Below are 19,305 nucleotides of genomic sequence, written 5' to 3' on the forward strand. Positions count from 1 at the left end.
TAAAAAAGAATGGTAAACAGTGAAAAAAGCTTTTGAAATGAGGTTGTAAATTAGTGCATCTTTAATGTGAGTTTATAGCCAAACTGTCAGTTTTCAATCTAAAATTCTACTGTTTTATTCTTTTTTCTACTTATCACCTGTGTGCAATGCTAAAGGAAGAGGATGGAGAGGAAGTCACAGCAAACACCAGTCTCAGGTTCCCCCCTGCTGCACACTTGCAGAATTACAGCTGCAGCTACGCTGACATGGCCTACACTGGTCCTTTTCTGCGAGACGCACACGAGGAAGATCCCGAGAGCATCTTGGACGATCACGTCCAACGAGTGATGAAAACCCCTGGCTGCCAGTCACCAGGAAATAGCCGCCATTCTCCAAATTTAAGGTCCCCAGATGGGTTTCCCGCATTTAAAGGGGCAGCTCAGGAAAAATATCCGTCCAAGAACAGTCACAAACACGTACAGCACAATCAGCACGCAGGTGGATGGAGATCCAAAGAGCAGTGGAGACCCGAGGCCGTGCACGGCAGCTCAGCCTGGGGCTCAGAGACCAGTCACTACGGATCTAAGCCTCACAGCTACGCAGACGGTACTGGATCCAACACCGTGGATCTCACAGGGTTCAGGTAAGAAACGCAAGTCTTTTATTTGTAGTTCACATTCTACCCCTGGTTTCCCATTAATGCTGGGTTTTTAATCGTACTGTAGTGGAAAAGGTAGCAGCACGCAGTGGAAAAGAGCATTCAGGAAAGGTGAGGACGTACGGCCATGTGACGTTCCCGGGCAGACAGAAGAGATGGAGAAAAACCAGAAGATCCTTTTGTGGCTGATGGAAGGAGAGAAAGAAATGGTTCAACACAAGAGGAGTCCACTCTGGTGAGTGATAACATTTCATTTTATAGGTCACTAATGGCTGAGATCATAGGCCACCAACATCCCAGTAATACTTCAGGTTAAAACATAAGAAAAGGTGATGCTATTAAAAACATATTTTTCTTTATTCTATACAGTAATTTGGATAAAGTGGTTATGATGATAATCTACTTGTGTTAATTTGGTTCCACGTTTATTGGTGATGGGTGTAACTTAATAAGAAAAATTTAAATAATCTTAAAAGTTTCTCTTGATAATGTGATTTCTTTTGTCATTTGTAAAGCTACTTTGCAAACACACCTGATTAAAACATTTAGTTACAAATATTTGGAACTGAAGCAGTTTTAGCTTTATAAATCCTAAACACCTCTACACTACGCTTGGACCTGATCTACTTTTCTATTCCTATTAAAAAACAGTTTTAATGTCCTTATGAAAGTGTGGCCTTATTATTTCAAAGAATTCTTGGTAACACTTTAAGGTTTATACATAAGGCTGACATTACGCTGCCATTATCTGTCATTAGCACAAATAAGGTGTCATGGAAGGTCAAGTTTTACTCTTTAGAAATTAAAATAGACATACTGCTGCAAAGAATACCTTCATTCAAACTTTTCTCCATCCCTGAACTATACATTTTGTTATAATACAGTATATCAACAAAGAACAGATGACAGCGTAATGTCAACCTTTATCTATAAAACTTCAAGTGTTATCAAAATCATTGAGAAAGTGTGCAGGTCCCTTTCTTTCATCACTAGGTATTTATTAAAGGTGTAATAATTGTTCAAACTTCCAGCAGTATCTCAGGATCGAAGAGGATCACGGCGTATGAAGGCTCAGCAGAGCAGTCAGGTCTGATGCATCCCTGCATCAGTAGCCAGCTGCGCACCAACGTACAGCCTTCCCATCCGTTCATCCAGGATCCCACCATGCCCCCCAACCCCGCCCCCAGCCCACTGACTCAGCTGGAGGAGGTTTGTCGACGGCTCGAGGAGGAAAAGAATAAAACGGGAACGTTGCAGCCGAAGCAGAGGTGAGATACTGGTGTGCTATGACTGCAGCACTGCTAGCATTCCTGTCTCTAACTGTAGAATGGTTCTACCCTCCAGGTACGTGATGGAGGTGATCCAGAGGGGCCGCACCGCAGTCCGCTCGGCACAGTTCCCTCCTCTCAGCGTAGTTCCTGCTGTGTCAGACACTGAGCTCTCAGAGACAGAGTATGTGTCAAAACTGCAGATTTCTCTGTTTTTTCTTCTAAATATTGGAAAACTTTACTGATGAAGCTGAGACACATATTTCCTGAGCCTTTGAGGCAGACGAGTTCTTCTTCTAGATTATGAGCACAGGTTTCTTTTAACCAAGGCATTCCTGTTTGATGTGTAACTGGGCTTTCTTACCAACTGGAGGCTTCCCAGCAACAGTCCACACTCATTTAGCACACCTTTTATAACAGTGTGCATGGTATACTGAAGTCTATTCAAGCAGGAGAGCTTGTCTTATTTGATAAATCAAGTAAAAATAAAAATAAGCAAGTATTTCTTTATGAGATGAAGACGAGCCTCAGTGTGAATCCAAAGTCTGTGGAAACGTTTTTTTTTTTTCAGACAAGCACGAAGCGTCTCAGTGCCTCAGGGACGTAAACAGAAAATATATCTGGTTCAGGTTTTCTGAGGCATGCTGTAAGCTGTATAAGTGAAGCTAGAATTTAGAGCAAGTATGAACAACTGGTGGCCCGGGGACCACGTGCGGCCCTCAGTCGAACTGTGTGTGGCCCCAAAACAATACCCTCAAAAATTGCAATTTAGGATTTTGGAAGGAAATGTCGCACAAAACAACAATAACACACAAAGACATGAATGTTGATAATGTGGCCCTCGGATCCAAAAGAGACATTTTTGTGAGCCCATATATCTTTGCTGGTGTTCAGCCATGCATTGTTTTTGGTTTCCGATAAAGTGAACTTGAATGATCAGGACTTGCAGAAGTCAATAAAACATTTATATATTTCTTTTAACAGTGAGAATGACGTTCTTTAAAAGTATGTTCTTCAATGAAAATGTCTCTTTCTGCTTCTTTTGAAGACGTAAAGCTTCTAAAAAGCAAGCGTGTGAAAACACGACGGTGGCGTATTACTTCTGTGAGGAGGCGATACCATACAGGACGTCTGTCAGAGGGAGGGAGGTGACACTGGGCCAGTTCAAGGAGCTGCTCACCAAGAAAGGAAACTACAGGTGGGATTTATGCTTGTGTTTGGAAACAATAACAGCTTCATTAAGATAAAAAAAAAAAATACTTTAGTTTTCTGTTGAGCTTGTGTGTGTTTGTAGAATTAAGGAATTTAGAGTGCCACATCTTATTTTTCCACAAGACATTAAAAAGCATTTAGCCATTAAACGGATCTTGTGGAAACAAAAGCCTTTGTAAACATTATAATTAAAAAGTGAATTGCTATGTTTTGCCGTGGGCTGTTTGCATTGTGGTTATTGCTCCTGGCTGTTATTGTGAAACATGGAGGAGCCAAGATGTAATTTAGACATTTCCGCTAAAGCAACTTGTAGATGACAAAGTCAGAATTGGACAGAAACTAACAACGTAAGACTTTAAGAATTGTTTCAAGATTTTTCTGGTTGGCAGTACGATTATTAAAAGGTTGAATAAAATAGAAAAAAAGAGAGAGAGAAGTTCTAAACGTACGGGTCTGTCACTAAAGTGGTTCAGGGAGGGTCATGGGAATGTTCTTGAGCAAATAAATGAACAAATACATTTTTGAAATTAAAATTTTCAGTATTTATATCCTGATAAGAAAAAAAGCTTTGTGCTCTTTTTTGAAACCGTGCTTATTTTTGTTTAAAAAATAAAAATATAAAAAATCAGTTCCTTAAGACGGTTGTTCTAAACCTTACGGTCATCAAGAAACTAAGAATATTTTTTGAACAATGAGCCCATTTTTGCTAATTTTTACCTTTTTTCTGCAACTTCACCAAACTTCCCATATTTTAACCTTTTTTCATAACTTCTTGCCATATTTTTGGTCCCTTTATTGCATTGTTGCTACTTTTCTCCCATTTCTGCCACTTCTACATCAATTTTCAATGCCTTTTCTGCACATTTTCCCCCCATTTTTGAGTAATTTCCTTCACTTTGAAACCCTTTCCACCACTTTTCCAACCTAATGTCACATATGTTGACCCATCATTGTCACTTTTAACCTCTTTTCACCATATTTCATGCTTTTGTTTTTTTTTTTTCCTAATTTAAACCCATTTACCATTTGTCACGCCCATAATTTACCAGTTTAAACTAGTTGTTTTCTCTTTTTAATTTGCATTACCCCAATCCCCCTCCACCTATTTCCTACACTTTTAAACCAACTGACACTATGAATGAACCCTTTTTACCACTTATTCTATCCGTTTTTAGCCACTCTAATTTGCAACTTTTAACCAATTTCTGTGGTTTTTAGAATCTCATTTCACCACCTTTTCCACAATTTTAACCCATTTTATTTCTGATTAAAACAAGGATTTACATCTTTAAGATGACTATATACTATGGAGCAACTGATGATAGAGTTCCTGGATTACAGTGGATTTTTTGGATGGGCCCCAAAAAGCTGTGCCCTTTACTCCTCCTTATTGATGGCCCTGTCTCCACATGACTGATCTTCAATGTTCATGTCAGTGTTCAAACACCTTCGGGTACAGTGGGGGTCCCCAGTCTCTGGAACGTTCATTTTGGTGGCTTCCAAGGACAAAAAGCTGCCTTCAATGCGTGAAATAGAAATGTTGTAATTAGTTTATTTGGTGCCTTTCACCCACTTAGGTTGCAAATGTTGAACTGAAAAGATAACGGAGCATAATAACTGCCAATTACATCTGCACTTTCTGATGATCTAAATAGGTGCAATTACACTTGAAGCATTTTGAAGTCTCCATTTCAGAATATTTCCTTTGACTGCCTTTTTTTTTTCAGGTATTATTTTAAGAATGTGAGTGACGAGTTCGACTGTGGAGTGGTGTTTGAAGAGGTACGTGAAGATGAGGCTATCTTGCCGATCTTTGAAGATAAGATCATTGGGAAAGTAGAGAAGGTTGATTGAAGCGCTGAGAGCATGTGATGGAGCAAAGATGAAGAAAGAAAGTGTTTTTTTTTTTTTTTTTTTTTGAAGATGTGAACAGCAGAGGTGGAGAACTGCTGACTGTTCACCTCTGCTGTGGTGTGGAGAGAGCAATGACAGCTCTTCCTTGTTTGGGGTGTATTGTAGCATTTGTAAAGTTCACTAGATGAATGAAGAACAATAAAAGTTTGACTAAAGCAACATATTTTTGATAATTACATATCAGAGGGTTTTCTTTTGAAGTATCGGCACCTGTCATTTTTATAATGTGTCCCGGATGTGTACAGTTTGTGTTAAAATGAAAGAATTTTATATCTATTTAAGTATTTAAATTTTTCAATCTTATTAAAACTGAAGTGTTAAAGACTATCAAATGTTTTATAGGGCTCATTTTCATTTGTTTGTATCTCATTGTTTTGGAGAGGTGACTAGAGCAGTGTTTTCCAACCAGCGGTTCATGTACCCCAGTGAAAATACACGTTTTCATTTAGCCTTAGTTGTCTGATGAAAAGCTACTGTTTTTATTTATTTATTTAAATTTTTTTGGTCATTTTTAGTCCGGATTAAAACTATTACATTTAAAATATTTTGTATTGTCTATAGAATTAGATCTACAGATATTAAACATTATACAATGTGATATATTATTTACCTCAAATTGTAAATTAGTTGCAAATTAGACAAGATTAGTTCCTGTAGTAATTTTTTTTATGACAAACATGTCATACATTTTAATAATTGACTAGTTTTAGTCGACAAAAACTGTGACTAAAATGCTGAGGATGGTGGAGGTGAAGAGTTGGACCCAAATGCAGACGGAAAAGGATGAGGAAAGAATAATGTTCTAATAACTAATAATCCTGAATAGATATAAGATATAAAGTACAAAAACAAACCTACAACTATCCAAAGTAAAAAAAACAATCCAACACATTCAAATAATGTCTATAAAACAAAAGTATTCCAGTGGAAATTCAAAAATTCAAACCTTTTAGCAACTGGGAATGCAGACACGAGGCATAACTGGGAACCTGTGACCCATCAAGACGGGGTGTTCAACAGGGTTAGGGTCAGTTATAAGTAATTGCATAATTAATAATGAATTAGAATGTTGGCGTAATTATAATTTGAAAGATCTGTTGCTGTCATAATCATAGCTAAATTGTAATTGAGTTCAGGTAATTGACTTTGTAATTTGTCAATTATAATTTAACAAAACTGGGGAACCATGTTGCAGTTCTATGTACAGTTCTACACATATGTTGTTAATTATTAAAATGTGTTTTATATCAAGCGTTCCCACATTTTACCATTAAAAAAAATTTAAATAATAATAATATATAAATCTAATGGTATACTGATTAAAAAAAGGCTCAGATTCCACACCAAAAATATTAAAACTTATTGATTAGGAAGCCTAACAAGGTAACCAATAGATAGAAAAGAAATGAGTTTGTTTTTAGTGTATTTTACATCTGATTTAGGACTTGTTATCATCAGAGATGCTAACAGAAAGCTAACACAAGAGGAACGTTGGCTTTTGTTAGGTTGTTTATTTCAGGCGCAGTAATTGTGATTGATTTCAATTGAACTTTAGTAATTAAGAACATAGCTGTAATTAACTTTCTGAGGATGCAAAAGTAATCGTCATGAAATTGTCATTGGAAAAATGCTGCTCACTGTAATCGTAATTGAGTTATAATTGAACACGGGTAATTGGAAACTGAAAAATGGAATTGACCCCAGCCCTGGTGTGCAATACACAAGAAGGGGCTTTAACCCATACACAGAGAAAACCAACCAGGTTTAACAAACAAATATATATATATATATATATATATAGATATATATATATCAAAATAAAACATGGACCAAGAACAAAAATATTTGTTTTTTATTGTAAAGTAAAAATACACCCTACCATTATTCCAACTTGTCAACAATTAACAATTCAGGACAAGGTGAAGCCTTTTGACAGAATATGACTAAAGGGCTCGTACGGCGTACACGGCTCAGTGTGGTCTGTTTTATTATTGGATGTTAATGTGTGTCTATAAAAGAGGCAGCACACTAACTTGTATGTTCCTCAGGGTGTGCAGGATATTATTATAGGTTGGGAAACACTGCTGTAGGCTGCTTTTCTAAGCACCTTTAGCACTTAATGTACTAGCATTCTGCCAGGCTGCTCATATTACTGCTACTACCACTGAATATGTAGAGTTTGTGAACTTGAATCTTGAGCTGCCAGAAAATCTGAACCACTTGTATTTTCAGCCTGATGTCTTAAAAACAGGCCTTATGAGAAGTTTGTAGCATTTGAGATGGTGTTAGAGATAATTTATGGTCATTGAAATGTATTTATAGATCATGTATTTAAGAGACGAGTGTAAAGTGGTGCTTTCAAAAGGTACCAATGAGTCATTTTTCTCTGCAACCTGTGAATGTAAGATATTTCACAAAGTGAACATTATTGAAAATATTTATTGTATTTTTTTATTTTGGGGGGAATTCTTTCCTTTTTCATTGTTGTTGTTGTAGGTTAAGCTGTATGCAGCTTCTTAATGATGATTTTTCACATTTTAATTTGTAATAATGCCCTTAGCTAAAGTATACACTTTTCCTCCACACTTACCTAATGTTTTTACAAAAACCCAAACATTTTAATGTAGTTTGGTCACCAATCTTTGTTGTTATTGCTTTGTTTCACACAAATAATGTTCAGTGTTGTTTAAACAACAAAATCACAGTTATTTGTGTCTTTATTATCTTTGAATGAAAAATACTTCTACATACAATCCACTACAAAGGGCATAATGAGGCAAACATATTAGCGCTAAATATGATTTAAATGAAACATCAGCGTGGGGTAGAAAATTATTGGTCAAATTGTATAAAATGATGCAACAGGGTCTTCTTTTTGCACACTCTTGCATTGTAATGTGCAATAATATTCAGCTGGACTTCAGGCCTAGTGTATGATTTATTTTACCTGCAGTGTGTCACTGGAAGGTTTTGGTCGCATTTAATTTCTCATAAAAAGTTAATATAATAATAAAGCTAATAATCATATCAAGTTAGTTTGGAGTTTACAAGTCCCTGATTGGCTGTTTAACACATTTCCCCCCTCAAAAACTTAATTTGTAATATTAAAGATTTATATTTCACAATGCAAAGTGTAGAAATGAGAATCATGGAAGCGTTCCAATGTTTTTGTGTGGGCGGAGCTTAACTGTAGGCAAAGTGAGGTCATTGTTGGATGGATGATGATTAGCCCTTTGTTTAATTACAGACGATTTTAAAAAGAGAAGTAAAGCGTCTGTTGCTCATGAATTAAAAGTCATTCATGTTTAAAAGGCTGGTTGTTTAAAAGAAAAATCGTTCATACATTTTGTATTGTTTTGTTGTTTAGCACACATCTGAGTTATTGAATAAATCAAGACAGGCCTGGTTAATCACTGCTCCATCACACTCCCCGCTGACGTTGTTTACAGATCCCGTGATGTGTAGGAGATAGAAGATCTTGTTGCACCAAAGACGATTAAAGTAGAGTTCCATTATTGGTCATTTTTAGCTCGATATCCTGCTTTCAAATTTTTCATTTAGGTCATTAAATCAAAGGTTGTAAATAATTTCCATGGTGCAGATAATTTCTGCCCACACATCCAGTGAAGCCCGTCCTCGTGCTTGCAGTGCATTTATATGTAATTACTAGGAGACATTTGCATTCACTCCATTGTTTAACAATGTAAATGACACATTTGCACTGCAGCTGTGAATACTGGCACGCTGTCAGCGTTGACGAGAGGTGACATGATTCAAGGTCTACATCTGATTTGTATCCTGTTGCTTATGGCGGTATCAGTAATGAATTGGGAGCGTATCCAAACATATAACCTATTATCCTAGACTGCAGCATAATTGGACCTGGAGTCCAATCATACTGTGTAAGACTTGTTGCTAGGAAACCCAGGAGACATTCCACTCTCATCCTTGAGATGTTGCTTTTTGCAGGTTTCAAACCGATACCTGTTAAATATATTTGGGTTGATGCATTTCAGTGTTTGACAAAGTTTAACACTTTAAATTTGACATAAAATGGAGATGTGAATCTGACTGTCAAAGCCCCAGAAGTGACTTTTTCACAAGATAAAAATCAACACCAGTGCCTTTATTGTGTACAATGTAGAGATATATACAAACAGTCCCATTAACTGAAAAATTACAATTACAAAACTAAAACTGAAGTTACTCGTATAGTTTTACATAGATTCAATTATTTTAAGTTGACCAACTTCATCCGGGAAAGGAAAATGTTTATACATTACGAGTTATCTGCTTTTTTTTTTTTTGTCTTTTTAAAAAATCCTGTAAAATGTTCCACACCATTGACCTACAGTACCTGATTTGATGTAAATTTGTACAACTGACACCAACAACAGCTTTGTGTTGACATTCAGCATCCTGGACCTGTTTCTAGCATGGGAACTACTTGAAGGTACCTGAACAATAAACACATGCAATAAACCAATCATGAAGTCCTTTTGATTTTATTGGTCATTGTCTTTGTTTGGCTCATTGGTTAGAAAATAATAATAAAGTAGTAGATCACACAAGGACTGGGAAGTTTCATTTTTATTGGCTATTTTTCCTTTAGTTCATTTTAGGCGGTAAAGGGGGACAAAGTAAGAATATTGATGTAAGTAAATTATATCGACACAAAATGTTTGAAAAAGAAGGAAGGAATGTGGTTTGGTAACCAATAAACTTATCTCACTATGACACAAAACAAAATCTTTTTTTTTTTTGAATAATGAGAATAAAACATTTATTTTAAAATTCAATTTATTGTTAACACTGATAAAGTTCATATATGCCTTTTGTATATGTTAGACATATGTTAGCGAGAATCTCCAGACGGTCTATATATTTAATTCTATTTATATTATCTTTTGTTTTTCTTATGCCCCCTGGCAAGAATCACAAACTCAGAATATGCACAAATCATGTTTTTTTCTGCCTGTCCCCCTGTTTAACTGCCTGACAAACACAAAACAGGGATGGGCTGGGACCAAAATTAAGCCTTCATTTTCTGTCAGGACCAGTTCACGACGTTATCAGCAGTATACGTAACAGCATTATTAAGGCAGTGATGCTCAACACGTGGCATTTTATGTCTTAATTTTAATTATTATTCCTTTAGAAAACCTTTTTAACCCCTTTTTACAGATTTTCTTTGACCATTTTACTACTTCCTTTGTCCCATTTTTGCCCCTTTATTCAGATTTTAGCTACCTTTTGTCTAGAAATATCCTTTTTTTCCCCGATTTCTGGTCTTATTTTTGCTAGTTTGAAACTTTTATCCAATTTTTGTCCTTTCTTGAATTTTTTTGGTCACTTTTTATCCAAATAAGCCTAATAATTGCCTGTTTTGCCTCTTTTTGTTCCACATTTTTGCCCTTTTTCACTATTGATTGCCACATTTTGCCCATTTAGCTACCCTTTTCCATTACATGCCACCTGGTTCCTTTTTATTTGCCAATTTTTTGGCCACTCATGACTGCTTTTGGTCACTTTTCCCTCTTTTCTTGCCACTTTTGGCCACCTGTTACCATGTCTGCCTTCACTCGCTCGTCAAAAATACAAAAGGTAGTGGTCCTGACTGGCCCACTTTTAGTCGACAGCCCACCAGGACGATGCCCGGTATGCCATTTGGCCAGTCCACCCCTGAACACAACCATTATCTACATTATCTATGCTTAACAAATCCAGAAGACAGTCTGTATTTGTCTGTGTTCAGGTATGAGAAACGTCTCATATCATCTGCAGAAGTGACATGATGAGTTTGAGGTTGTTTTGAGGATTAAAATTGTATTCTGAGAAATGTCAGAACAAATCACTGCCATCACAAATCACCCAGTGATACAGTGAAGACTCTCTGTAGGACAGCCAGACACTACATCAGTCTGAATGACATGCAGGAATCCACTGATGACTTCTCATCAGTGTACAGCTTTCCTCTCCTCTCCTATAGCTGACTGTCTATGATTATACTGCAGGAGTGCAGCAGTGCCTATGGAGCACATAGGAGCATGAGACCCAACATGTAATCAAACACAACTATAGCACATAGAAAAGCCTTGGGTTCATTGATAGATTTCATTTTTAAAAAGAAGAATCAAAGCACATCAAACATGAATGCTTCTGTTTTTCATTGTTTTCCACCACTGTACTGTACAGATACAAACTGAAGATGGCACTCTTTGAGTGTACTGGGACGTGTTGCTGTTTTTGCTGCAAAGCTGTTAAATTATTTCTATTGGATGATGCACAGGGACCATGAGTAAACTAAACTACACCAGTGTGTTTGCCGATGAATATTTCTGTGTGTACTGTATTATGGTTACCCTGAGGTGGTCCACAAGGAGGTTTGTCTGCCTGTATTTTAAAAGTAGCTTGTTCTCCTTTGGGTGTCCAATCCATCTGACAATCAGAGTGAGGCTTTTATTGTAACTAATTGGCAAAACATGCATCGAAGTACTGGGAGCAATTAGTTCTACACTGCTGCTGCTGCTCTAATGTTAGGAGTTGTAGCTTTATTCATTCATGCCAAATATTTAACTAACATGGGATTTATAATTGGCCACCCAGTGAAATACACCCAGGTCAGTGAAATACATACCACAAAAAAGTCTTTGAAAGACAATGTAGAGACCCTCAGACCAATTAGAAACACACCCCGTGCCATACGTTCTAAAACTTTAGTAAAATCTGCAGACAATTCAAAATATCCTTCAGTTTCAGTTTATTTTTTTGTTTCAGTCGAACAAAAAAAAATTCAAACATAAATCGCAATTTAAAAATATACATCAAGACTGAAACAGGCAAAATATACAGTAAATTATAACATTCAAGTTACCTTTTTCAATACTACAGACATTCGACAAGTACATTTGAGTTGCCTTTTTTTTAAAATAATGAAATATATATATTTATATATACAGTACACGTGTACTTTCCTTTATTTACAACATTTAACAAAGAATACAAACATTTCTACTGCTTCACATAACTCTAAAATATATTGTGACATTTTATTTTTGAAATGAAATAGTGTGTCATTTATTTTTATTTCTTTATCAACATTATTCCACATATTAGTTTAGAACAGACAGACATCTTTGTTTAACTTCTAATCTTGCTTTTGGTGACATAAACATAAATTGATCTGTTAGGCTGTATTTGCTGGTCTGTAGCAGTGACGTGCAGTCAGGGTAGGCAAGGTAGGCAGTGCCTACCCAAGGGCGAATTGACATTTTGATTATTTGTTTTAATTATGATATAATTATACATTATTTTTCCATTTCCGATAGCCTAGAGTACCTATAAGTTTGAAAGTAAGGCAGGAGGAGGCCACACCCCCTCCCAAAAGCACATTGCTGCTTTGCCTCTGTTCCCATAGCGTGTTTTTATGTGCTTTCGCATGCGCAGTCAGTTCCCCAAGATGACAACCATTTACGTCCAAAGGCAGCGTAGAGAGCTGCCTTTGGACGTAACCATGCTATGCTAAATGCAATACGTAAGTTCACAGTGCATTAGTGAATTGATATCACATGGCCGCCACTGCTACAATCTTTAGCTAGAAGCGAGATAACACTACAGGCAAGATGACAGCGCTAGAGACAATAAAGAAACTTTGTTTTGAGGAAAAACAACATCTTTTAAAAGATGGGAGACCAACACCTGAGCTACCAGACCTTCAGCAAAGGTAAGGTCAGAAAATTGTATTTTTCACAGTGAATGGTACAAAAGGAAAGATTGGCTTTGTGGATTATCCTCACTGAGGCTGTTCCGAGTTGTTGTTGTTGTCATTTTCTCTGTGTTTCTGCGTTTTCAATACAAACAACGGATGCGCTGCCGTGTCATAAGATATATCTTGTTGGGAGAGTATGGAGGCTATATTAAATAATTGTTCATGTTTCTTTAATGGTGTTTTACGATGTTGATTTTGTTAGATGGTTAAATGCTTGTTCATGTGGATCTTGTTGGATTTTTTCTTTCTTATTATGAATTTTAGATTTCGATAAGCGCATTGAAATGACTTTGTTGTAAATTGCACTATACAAATAAAGTTGAATTGAATTGAATTAACACTTGCCAGCAGAAACATATGAAATTGCCATTGGTGGTCTCTGCCTACCCAACCCTAGTGGTCACAGCACGTCACTGGTCTGTAGTGAGAAGAATTTTTGAACGCCTTCTGTGTTATTTTATAAAAAACAATATCTTTAAATTTCACACGTTTTGATTTAACAAATCATGGATGTGTGTGGTCATAATATCCTGCTTTGTTTATCAATCACACGGCCTTTATTTTTTATTTTTTGCAATAAAACTATATCATTTATTATGGTTTTAAAAGTGGTTCCCCAGAGTTCTGCACAGTATTTCATACTGTATATAGCAGTATATGACTGCATGGGGGACATTATTTAGAAAATAACTGAAAACTCTGAATGTATAAAACAACTGTTGCTGTGCTGATATTGTCAGTGTTCGATGGTGTCTGGAGGTTTGCAACTATCAATGAATCCCACATACAAAATGTCCATTCACTGTGTGTAACAAAGCAATTTCCAAGGCAAATTGTTTGTTTCCAAAGCAACCATGACTAAATACCACTATCCAGGGTCATGGATGACGAAAGCATGAATGCATCAAAATGAGATTTAACATTGAGGGTTAATTACTGCATCTGTATTACATAACACACTGACCACGATAAGCACCCACTCACTGAGCAGTTAAATAGTCACTGACAAGTGTGTAAGAGTTATCACATGGTTATTCATTCAATTAATAGATTTTCTCTTTGTCTACTGTGGTATGTGGACAAAAGATGCATAGAGTTTCAAAAAGAACAGTTTACGCATATTTCAGAATCCATTTTGGAGCTATGGTTATTTTTGATTTAAGTTTTCTTTACTGGACCTTGATAAGTAGCAATCAAGTAGCAACTATAGTTTTCATATTAATCTCACGCAACTCAACAACAGAAGTAAATGGCACATCTTATACATTTGCATAAGCTACTGGCCGTTCACTTACAAACTGTTTTTCCTGTTTATTCAGAGTTGCATCTCTTGTTTTATGTTTAGCTAGGCGCTAATCAGAATGCTTTATTTGCCAGGTACAGTTTAGAACAATACTAGGAATTTGACTTGGTAGTTGCAGCGAAAGAACACACATCAACACACTGGAGCAGCCATTTGCGGCGCCCATTTGCTACTTTAGTACAGTAGCTACAGCTATGTTTTGATAGCATTTCTTCCCTTGTATGAAATCGAATATCCTCATCCGAAGCAGCAAACCATTCCAAGCCAAACTTGTTGCTGATGGCCATCTCCTCCATCTGTTACCGGAGCGCAGCGTTCTCCGCCCAGACCTCCTCTATAACACTGAGGGCTAAATCCAATGCACCCGGCACAGCAGAGCAGCCGTAGTTGTGGTCAAGAAATGGAACATCCATTTCCTCCTTGGGGTCCTCAGAGGGAAAGTGTAGTCGCTCTCTTTGCTCCCACACACTCGGGGCGGCTCCACTGACGCCCTTGTGCATTTGATCACTCCTTGGCGTCAGGGTTAGGGGTTAGATTTTATCTCCGGATGTTGATGATCCACTTTTTTTGCAGCTCATCCTCTTGTGGGAACGTAAAAAAAACTCAAAGCAGAATTACATACAGTTGAAGCTGTACACCTAGGAACTCAACAGTGGTATCTTGTTGTGCTATCTCCTCTTGTTTGGAAGGTAAACTTCCTCCTTTAGGATGTCGTTGTGTAGACACACAACCAGGTGCAATAAAACCAAACTGTGAAAAAAACCTTTCAAAAGTGCGCCGGCTTACTTCTCCACTGTTTTGACTGTCCGAAAGCGGTAACAAGAAATACTTCATTGGTCTTATTTTCAACCGGAAACACGTCATTCATATTTCTGAGTGGAATGTGAGTGTGAACAACCATTCTCAAAATGACGTTCTTTTCACTTTTGTTCCTCGTAGCCTGGTTGCCTATTTTCCTTTGATTTACTTTCAAATCTTGTGATTTTTTTAGATTATATCAGGAGAAATTTGTAGTTTTTTCACCACGGCAGACGTCACTAACCTTCACGGCTGTCAGATTATTATGTCACTTAGTGTAAGTGCGGACGCAGCCACTGTGTTTTATCATTTGCTCAGCATTAGGTTGCGTAACAACAGCCCAGCTAAAGCTAGTGACAAAGCAAAAACCACTTTCACTTTCACTTTCGCTTATGAATCCTCTTTTCATTTGAAAAACATTAATAGCTGAATTTATAATGGTTGCATATCTGAGACACACATTACACTAGGATGCACAATCCACAATTCCAAACTGATGCATTTAAATTGGAAATTATTCTCCTATATGTAACCCTAACCCTAACAAATGGTCAAGTGGTGGTCTAGATCTCTGTCTTTTACAAGGGCTGCCTGTTTAATATTTTCAGTATGAATTTCATCTATCTGAGGTGTGTTTTTCTTCCAAGCAGCGTGAAAAAATGAGCAAAATCAAATCATGCTGGCACGCACAAGAGAATAGAATAAAAAAGTGACTGTGACTCACTTGAGATGGTGTTGTGTTGTCTGTACATGATTCTATACTATCAGTACCTACCTACATTCCTGTAAGCCTCTTCTATTAAATATCTAAAGATTGGCATTAATAAAAGTAAAAGAAAAGAAATAGGGATAAATAAATAGCAAGACAGACAGTGGGAAGTTACTGTTTAATGTAGGGATGCACCAAAATGAAAATTTGTGGCCGAAGCCGAATAAAATAAAAAAATACCGAATATCGAATGTGGTTGTTAAGTTTTTCACTATTTTTTTCAATAGTACATAAATAGCCTAGAATACATTTTTAGACATGTTTTTTTAAAGAAAGTAAATGTTTATCAAGACATGCATTTAAAAAAAAAGCTAAAGTGTATTAAAGGGGAGGTATGATGAAAAAAAAAACTTAATAATGGTTTTGCTACAGTGATATACATCCCTTTAGCCTCATTCAGAGAGACAAAGTTGAAAAAGTTGTGTTTCCTCCCTCCCTTGTTATTCCACGTTTTGTAAAAAGTCAGCTCCAAAAGGGCGAGTTGGATTTTGCCAACGTTGGTATGTGACGTCACCAAACACGCCTCCTAGAATGTGAGCTCCTCCCTCTCCAACTATCCAACAGCTAAAACAACACTGCGGTTTAATATAGAATATATATTATACTTCATTACCATATATGTAAATGCAAACTGCACTACTGGACGCCCAAACTGCACTACTTTTACTGCTGCCGATCATGTTCAGTGTCACTGCTTGGAGCCACGGACCCATTGTTTACACACATGGTAAATGGTAAATGGACTTGATTTTATATAGTGCTTTATCACCACACTGAAGCAGTCTCAAAGCGCTTTACATATCAGCTCATTCAACCAATCACTCTCACATTCACACACCAGTGGGACAGGACTGCCATGCAAGGCGCTAGTCGACCACTGGGAGCAACTTAGGGTTCAGTGTCTTGCCCAAGGACACTTCGACACATAGTCAGGTACTGGGATCGAGCCCCAAACCTCTCGATCAGAAGACGACCCACTACCACCTGAGCCACGGTCGCCACACATCAGCTGTTAGCACTCCGTGCTAATGCTACATCAGTCTATGCAGTCAATGAGACCCGACATTGCTTGTGAACTGATGAGGAAACGATGGGGATGTTTACGGATTCGTGGCTCGCGGCGCTGGCGGCGGGCTCGGTTGTGGGGTTGGGCGGCTTCCGACTTTTACGCGGTGACGGACGACGGAGGGCGGTGGGTGGGGAGAAGGGGGTCTGGCTGTGTTTGCGTGGAAAGGAGGAGCTTCTGCTGCTGTTCTGATTCTGCAGCAACACGCACTCACTTTTCCAACTCAAAATCACTACGTTGTTTGATTGCGTCATTGCGTCACACGCTACTATTTGGCCTTGGTTTTAACTCACCAAACCTAAGGCCGAATGTTGCTTTTTTTTGCAATATTTGGCCGAATATATTCGGTGGCCCAATATTTGGTGCATCCCTAGTTTAATGTTGTTTGCTGATCGGTCAGCTCTTCGTCCAGCAGCTTTTTAAAGGCTACATTCTACCAGTCGACTTTCTACTCAGTGAAGGACCACCTGCTGAGTGGCTCTGTTTAGAAGGCCATTGAACTGGGCTTTCTACCCCGGATACCTAAGGCCAGGTTAAACAACGGCTGGAGAAGTTACACCAAAGGAAGGCATCATGCCTAGATGGATCTTTGCTGTCTCCCCCCTACCTGGGCCTGAGGGCAGGGGTGGACTGGCCAACTGGCCAAGTAGGCCGGTCCGGTTTGCAACGTTTTTTTTTTTTTTTTTTTTGACGAGCGAGCGGAGACAGACATGGTAACAGGTGGCCAAAAATGGTCCAAAAAGAAATCTAATCGACACCATTTGCTCTCCCTCTGATCAATAAATGTTTGTTTTTGCTGTTTGCCAAAGTGGTGTCTGTTTCAGTGTTCCTTTGTCACTTTAAATGACACATATGGTACGATACCTGCATGACTAATATTCTTAGTTTTGCATATCTTTTCAGATGCACACATGTACTGGAGGTAAAAATAACTCTGACTGACACACATGGACATTGATTTTGTCTGTTTATTATCTCTGAATGAATAAACTTTCAACTTGTATTTAACACGTTTTTTAAAAAATACCTTGATACTTAATACTAATAATTACTTACTGTAATCTTGTCCAAAGTCTTAGACTTAGGGCATGAATAAATTAACAAAACATACCTTAGAGCAATGGTTCCCAACCTTTTCGGGGTTGTGACCCCATTATGATATCACAAATTTCTAGCGAACTCTGGGGCTATTTTTCTTTCTTTCGAGAATTTGTTTTTAATCATGTTTAATAAAGTGTGGTACAAATACAGACTTTCCAGAAAAAGTGCACAAAGTGACAAGATATTTTTATAAGGCATTTTATTTGAGCTAGATTTATATTTCAGGAAGTTTAAGTATAGAATACAGTTGTTTGATATTTATAGTTTGTGATGTGTTAGTTTGACAATTAATTTAAATTTAAAAATATGATTTTGATCAGTTTTAACAATTACTAGACATTTCAGGGGACCCCAAGGTTGAAAAACCCTGTCTCAGAGGAAACAAGTCTATTGTAATGTCTTAATCACATTAGCATAACAAATATTCAAAACCACTGATTGATCAGTAATCCTACTTTCCTACTTTTAATCAATACAATTGTCAAAACATCTTGTTAAAAGTGAATGTAAAGATTTATTACAGAAGGTGACAATGGGGTGTTTTATTGATCATTGATACGTTCCAGGCACAGCTTCATGGCACGGATGCAGGTTTTAGTGATTCAAAATTATTTATTAAAGTACATTCTACTTTGTGATTTGTAACATTATAATATATATATATGTTTTATCACAGCACTGTATGTCAGGTAAGCTATAGGCACATACAGAAACAGAGCTATGTCTCCCTCCCAAGAGGAGGGCAGAGGATAATGATTGCTTATGCTGAGAACTATAAGATCAAGGTTAGCAGTGGTTGGTCCTGGCTCTTAGTGGGTTTTATGTTGGTCGGGGGGATGCTACAAGCCCACAGCTGTGTAACATGATTGTCCTGTTTTTGTTATTCCTGTTTGGTCAAATGTCTGTTAATAAATGACTGATTCAAAAGAAACTTGTCCTCCAACTCTACAGTATGTCTCTATGACTGATCTCAGGTTTAAGCAACAGGCAGATAAAGAGATGTGAGATGTGAACACTGCTAATTTCTTTTCTTTTTTAAAAAAAATACTTTTCAGCTAGTGGTGGGTCACCAAACAGTCAACAATTGGCCATCAGACAGATGGAGAGTGGTACTGTTGTATCACTAGGTAATAGCATTTTCAAAACTGTAGCCTGAGATCATGTTTAACTAGGGTATGTAGATATAGATAGATAGATAGATAGATAGATAGATAGATAGATAGATAGATAGATAGATAGATAGATAGATAGATAGATAGATAGATAGATAGATATAAATATAGATAGATAGATAGATATAAATATAGATAGATAGATATAAATATAGATAGATAGATATAAATATAGATAGATATAAATATAGATAGATAGATAGATAGATATAAATATAGATAGATAGATAGATAGATATAAATATAGATAGATAGATAGATAGAAACTGTAGATAGATAGATAGATAGATAGATAGA

The 19,305-nt window shown here is 37.1% G+C and overlaps 1 protein-coding gene across 3 annotated transcripts in view; it reads left to right on the forward strand.

Moving 5' to 3' along the window:
- Positions 1-6,156, forward strand: part of axin1 (axin 1) — a 34,858-nt gene extending 28,702 nt beyond the window's left edge. For 2 of the 3 annotated variants that reach the window (XM_028455095.1, XM_028455094.1), the window contains 6 exons: positions 156-622; positions 705-872; positions 1,669-1,905; positions 1,982-2,089; positions 2,954-3,103; positions 4,845-6,156. In XM_028455095.1, the coding sequence (XP_028310896.1) occupies positions 156-622; positions 705-872; positions 1,669-1,905; positions 1,982-2,089; positions 2,954-3,103; positions 4,845-4,971 (1,257 nt within the window). In that variant the 3' untranslated portion in view covers positions 4,972-6,156. The remainder of the gene's footprint in view (positions 1-155; positions 623-704; positions 873-1,668; positions 1,906-1,981; positions 2,090-2,953; positions 3,104-4,844) is intronic. The other variant, XM_028455096.1, reaches the window with a different exon arrangement.
- Positions 6,157-19,305: the final 13,149 nt, after the last annotated feature.

This window comes from Gouania willdenowi, chromosome 8 (assembly GCF_900634775.1).
Source record: "Gouania willdenowi chromosome 8, fGouWil2.1, whole genome shotgun sequence".
Lineage (NCBI taxonomy): Eukaryota > Metazoa > Chordata > Actinopteri > Blenniiformes > Gobiesocidae > Gouania > Gouania willdenowi.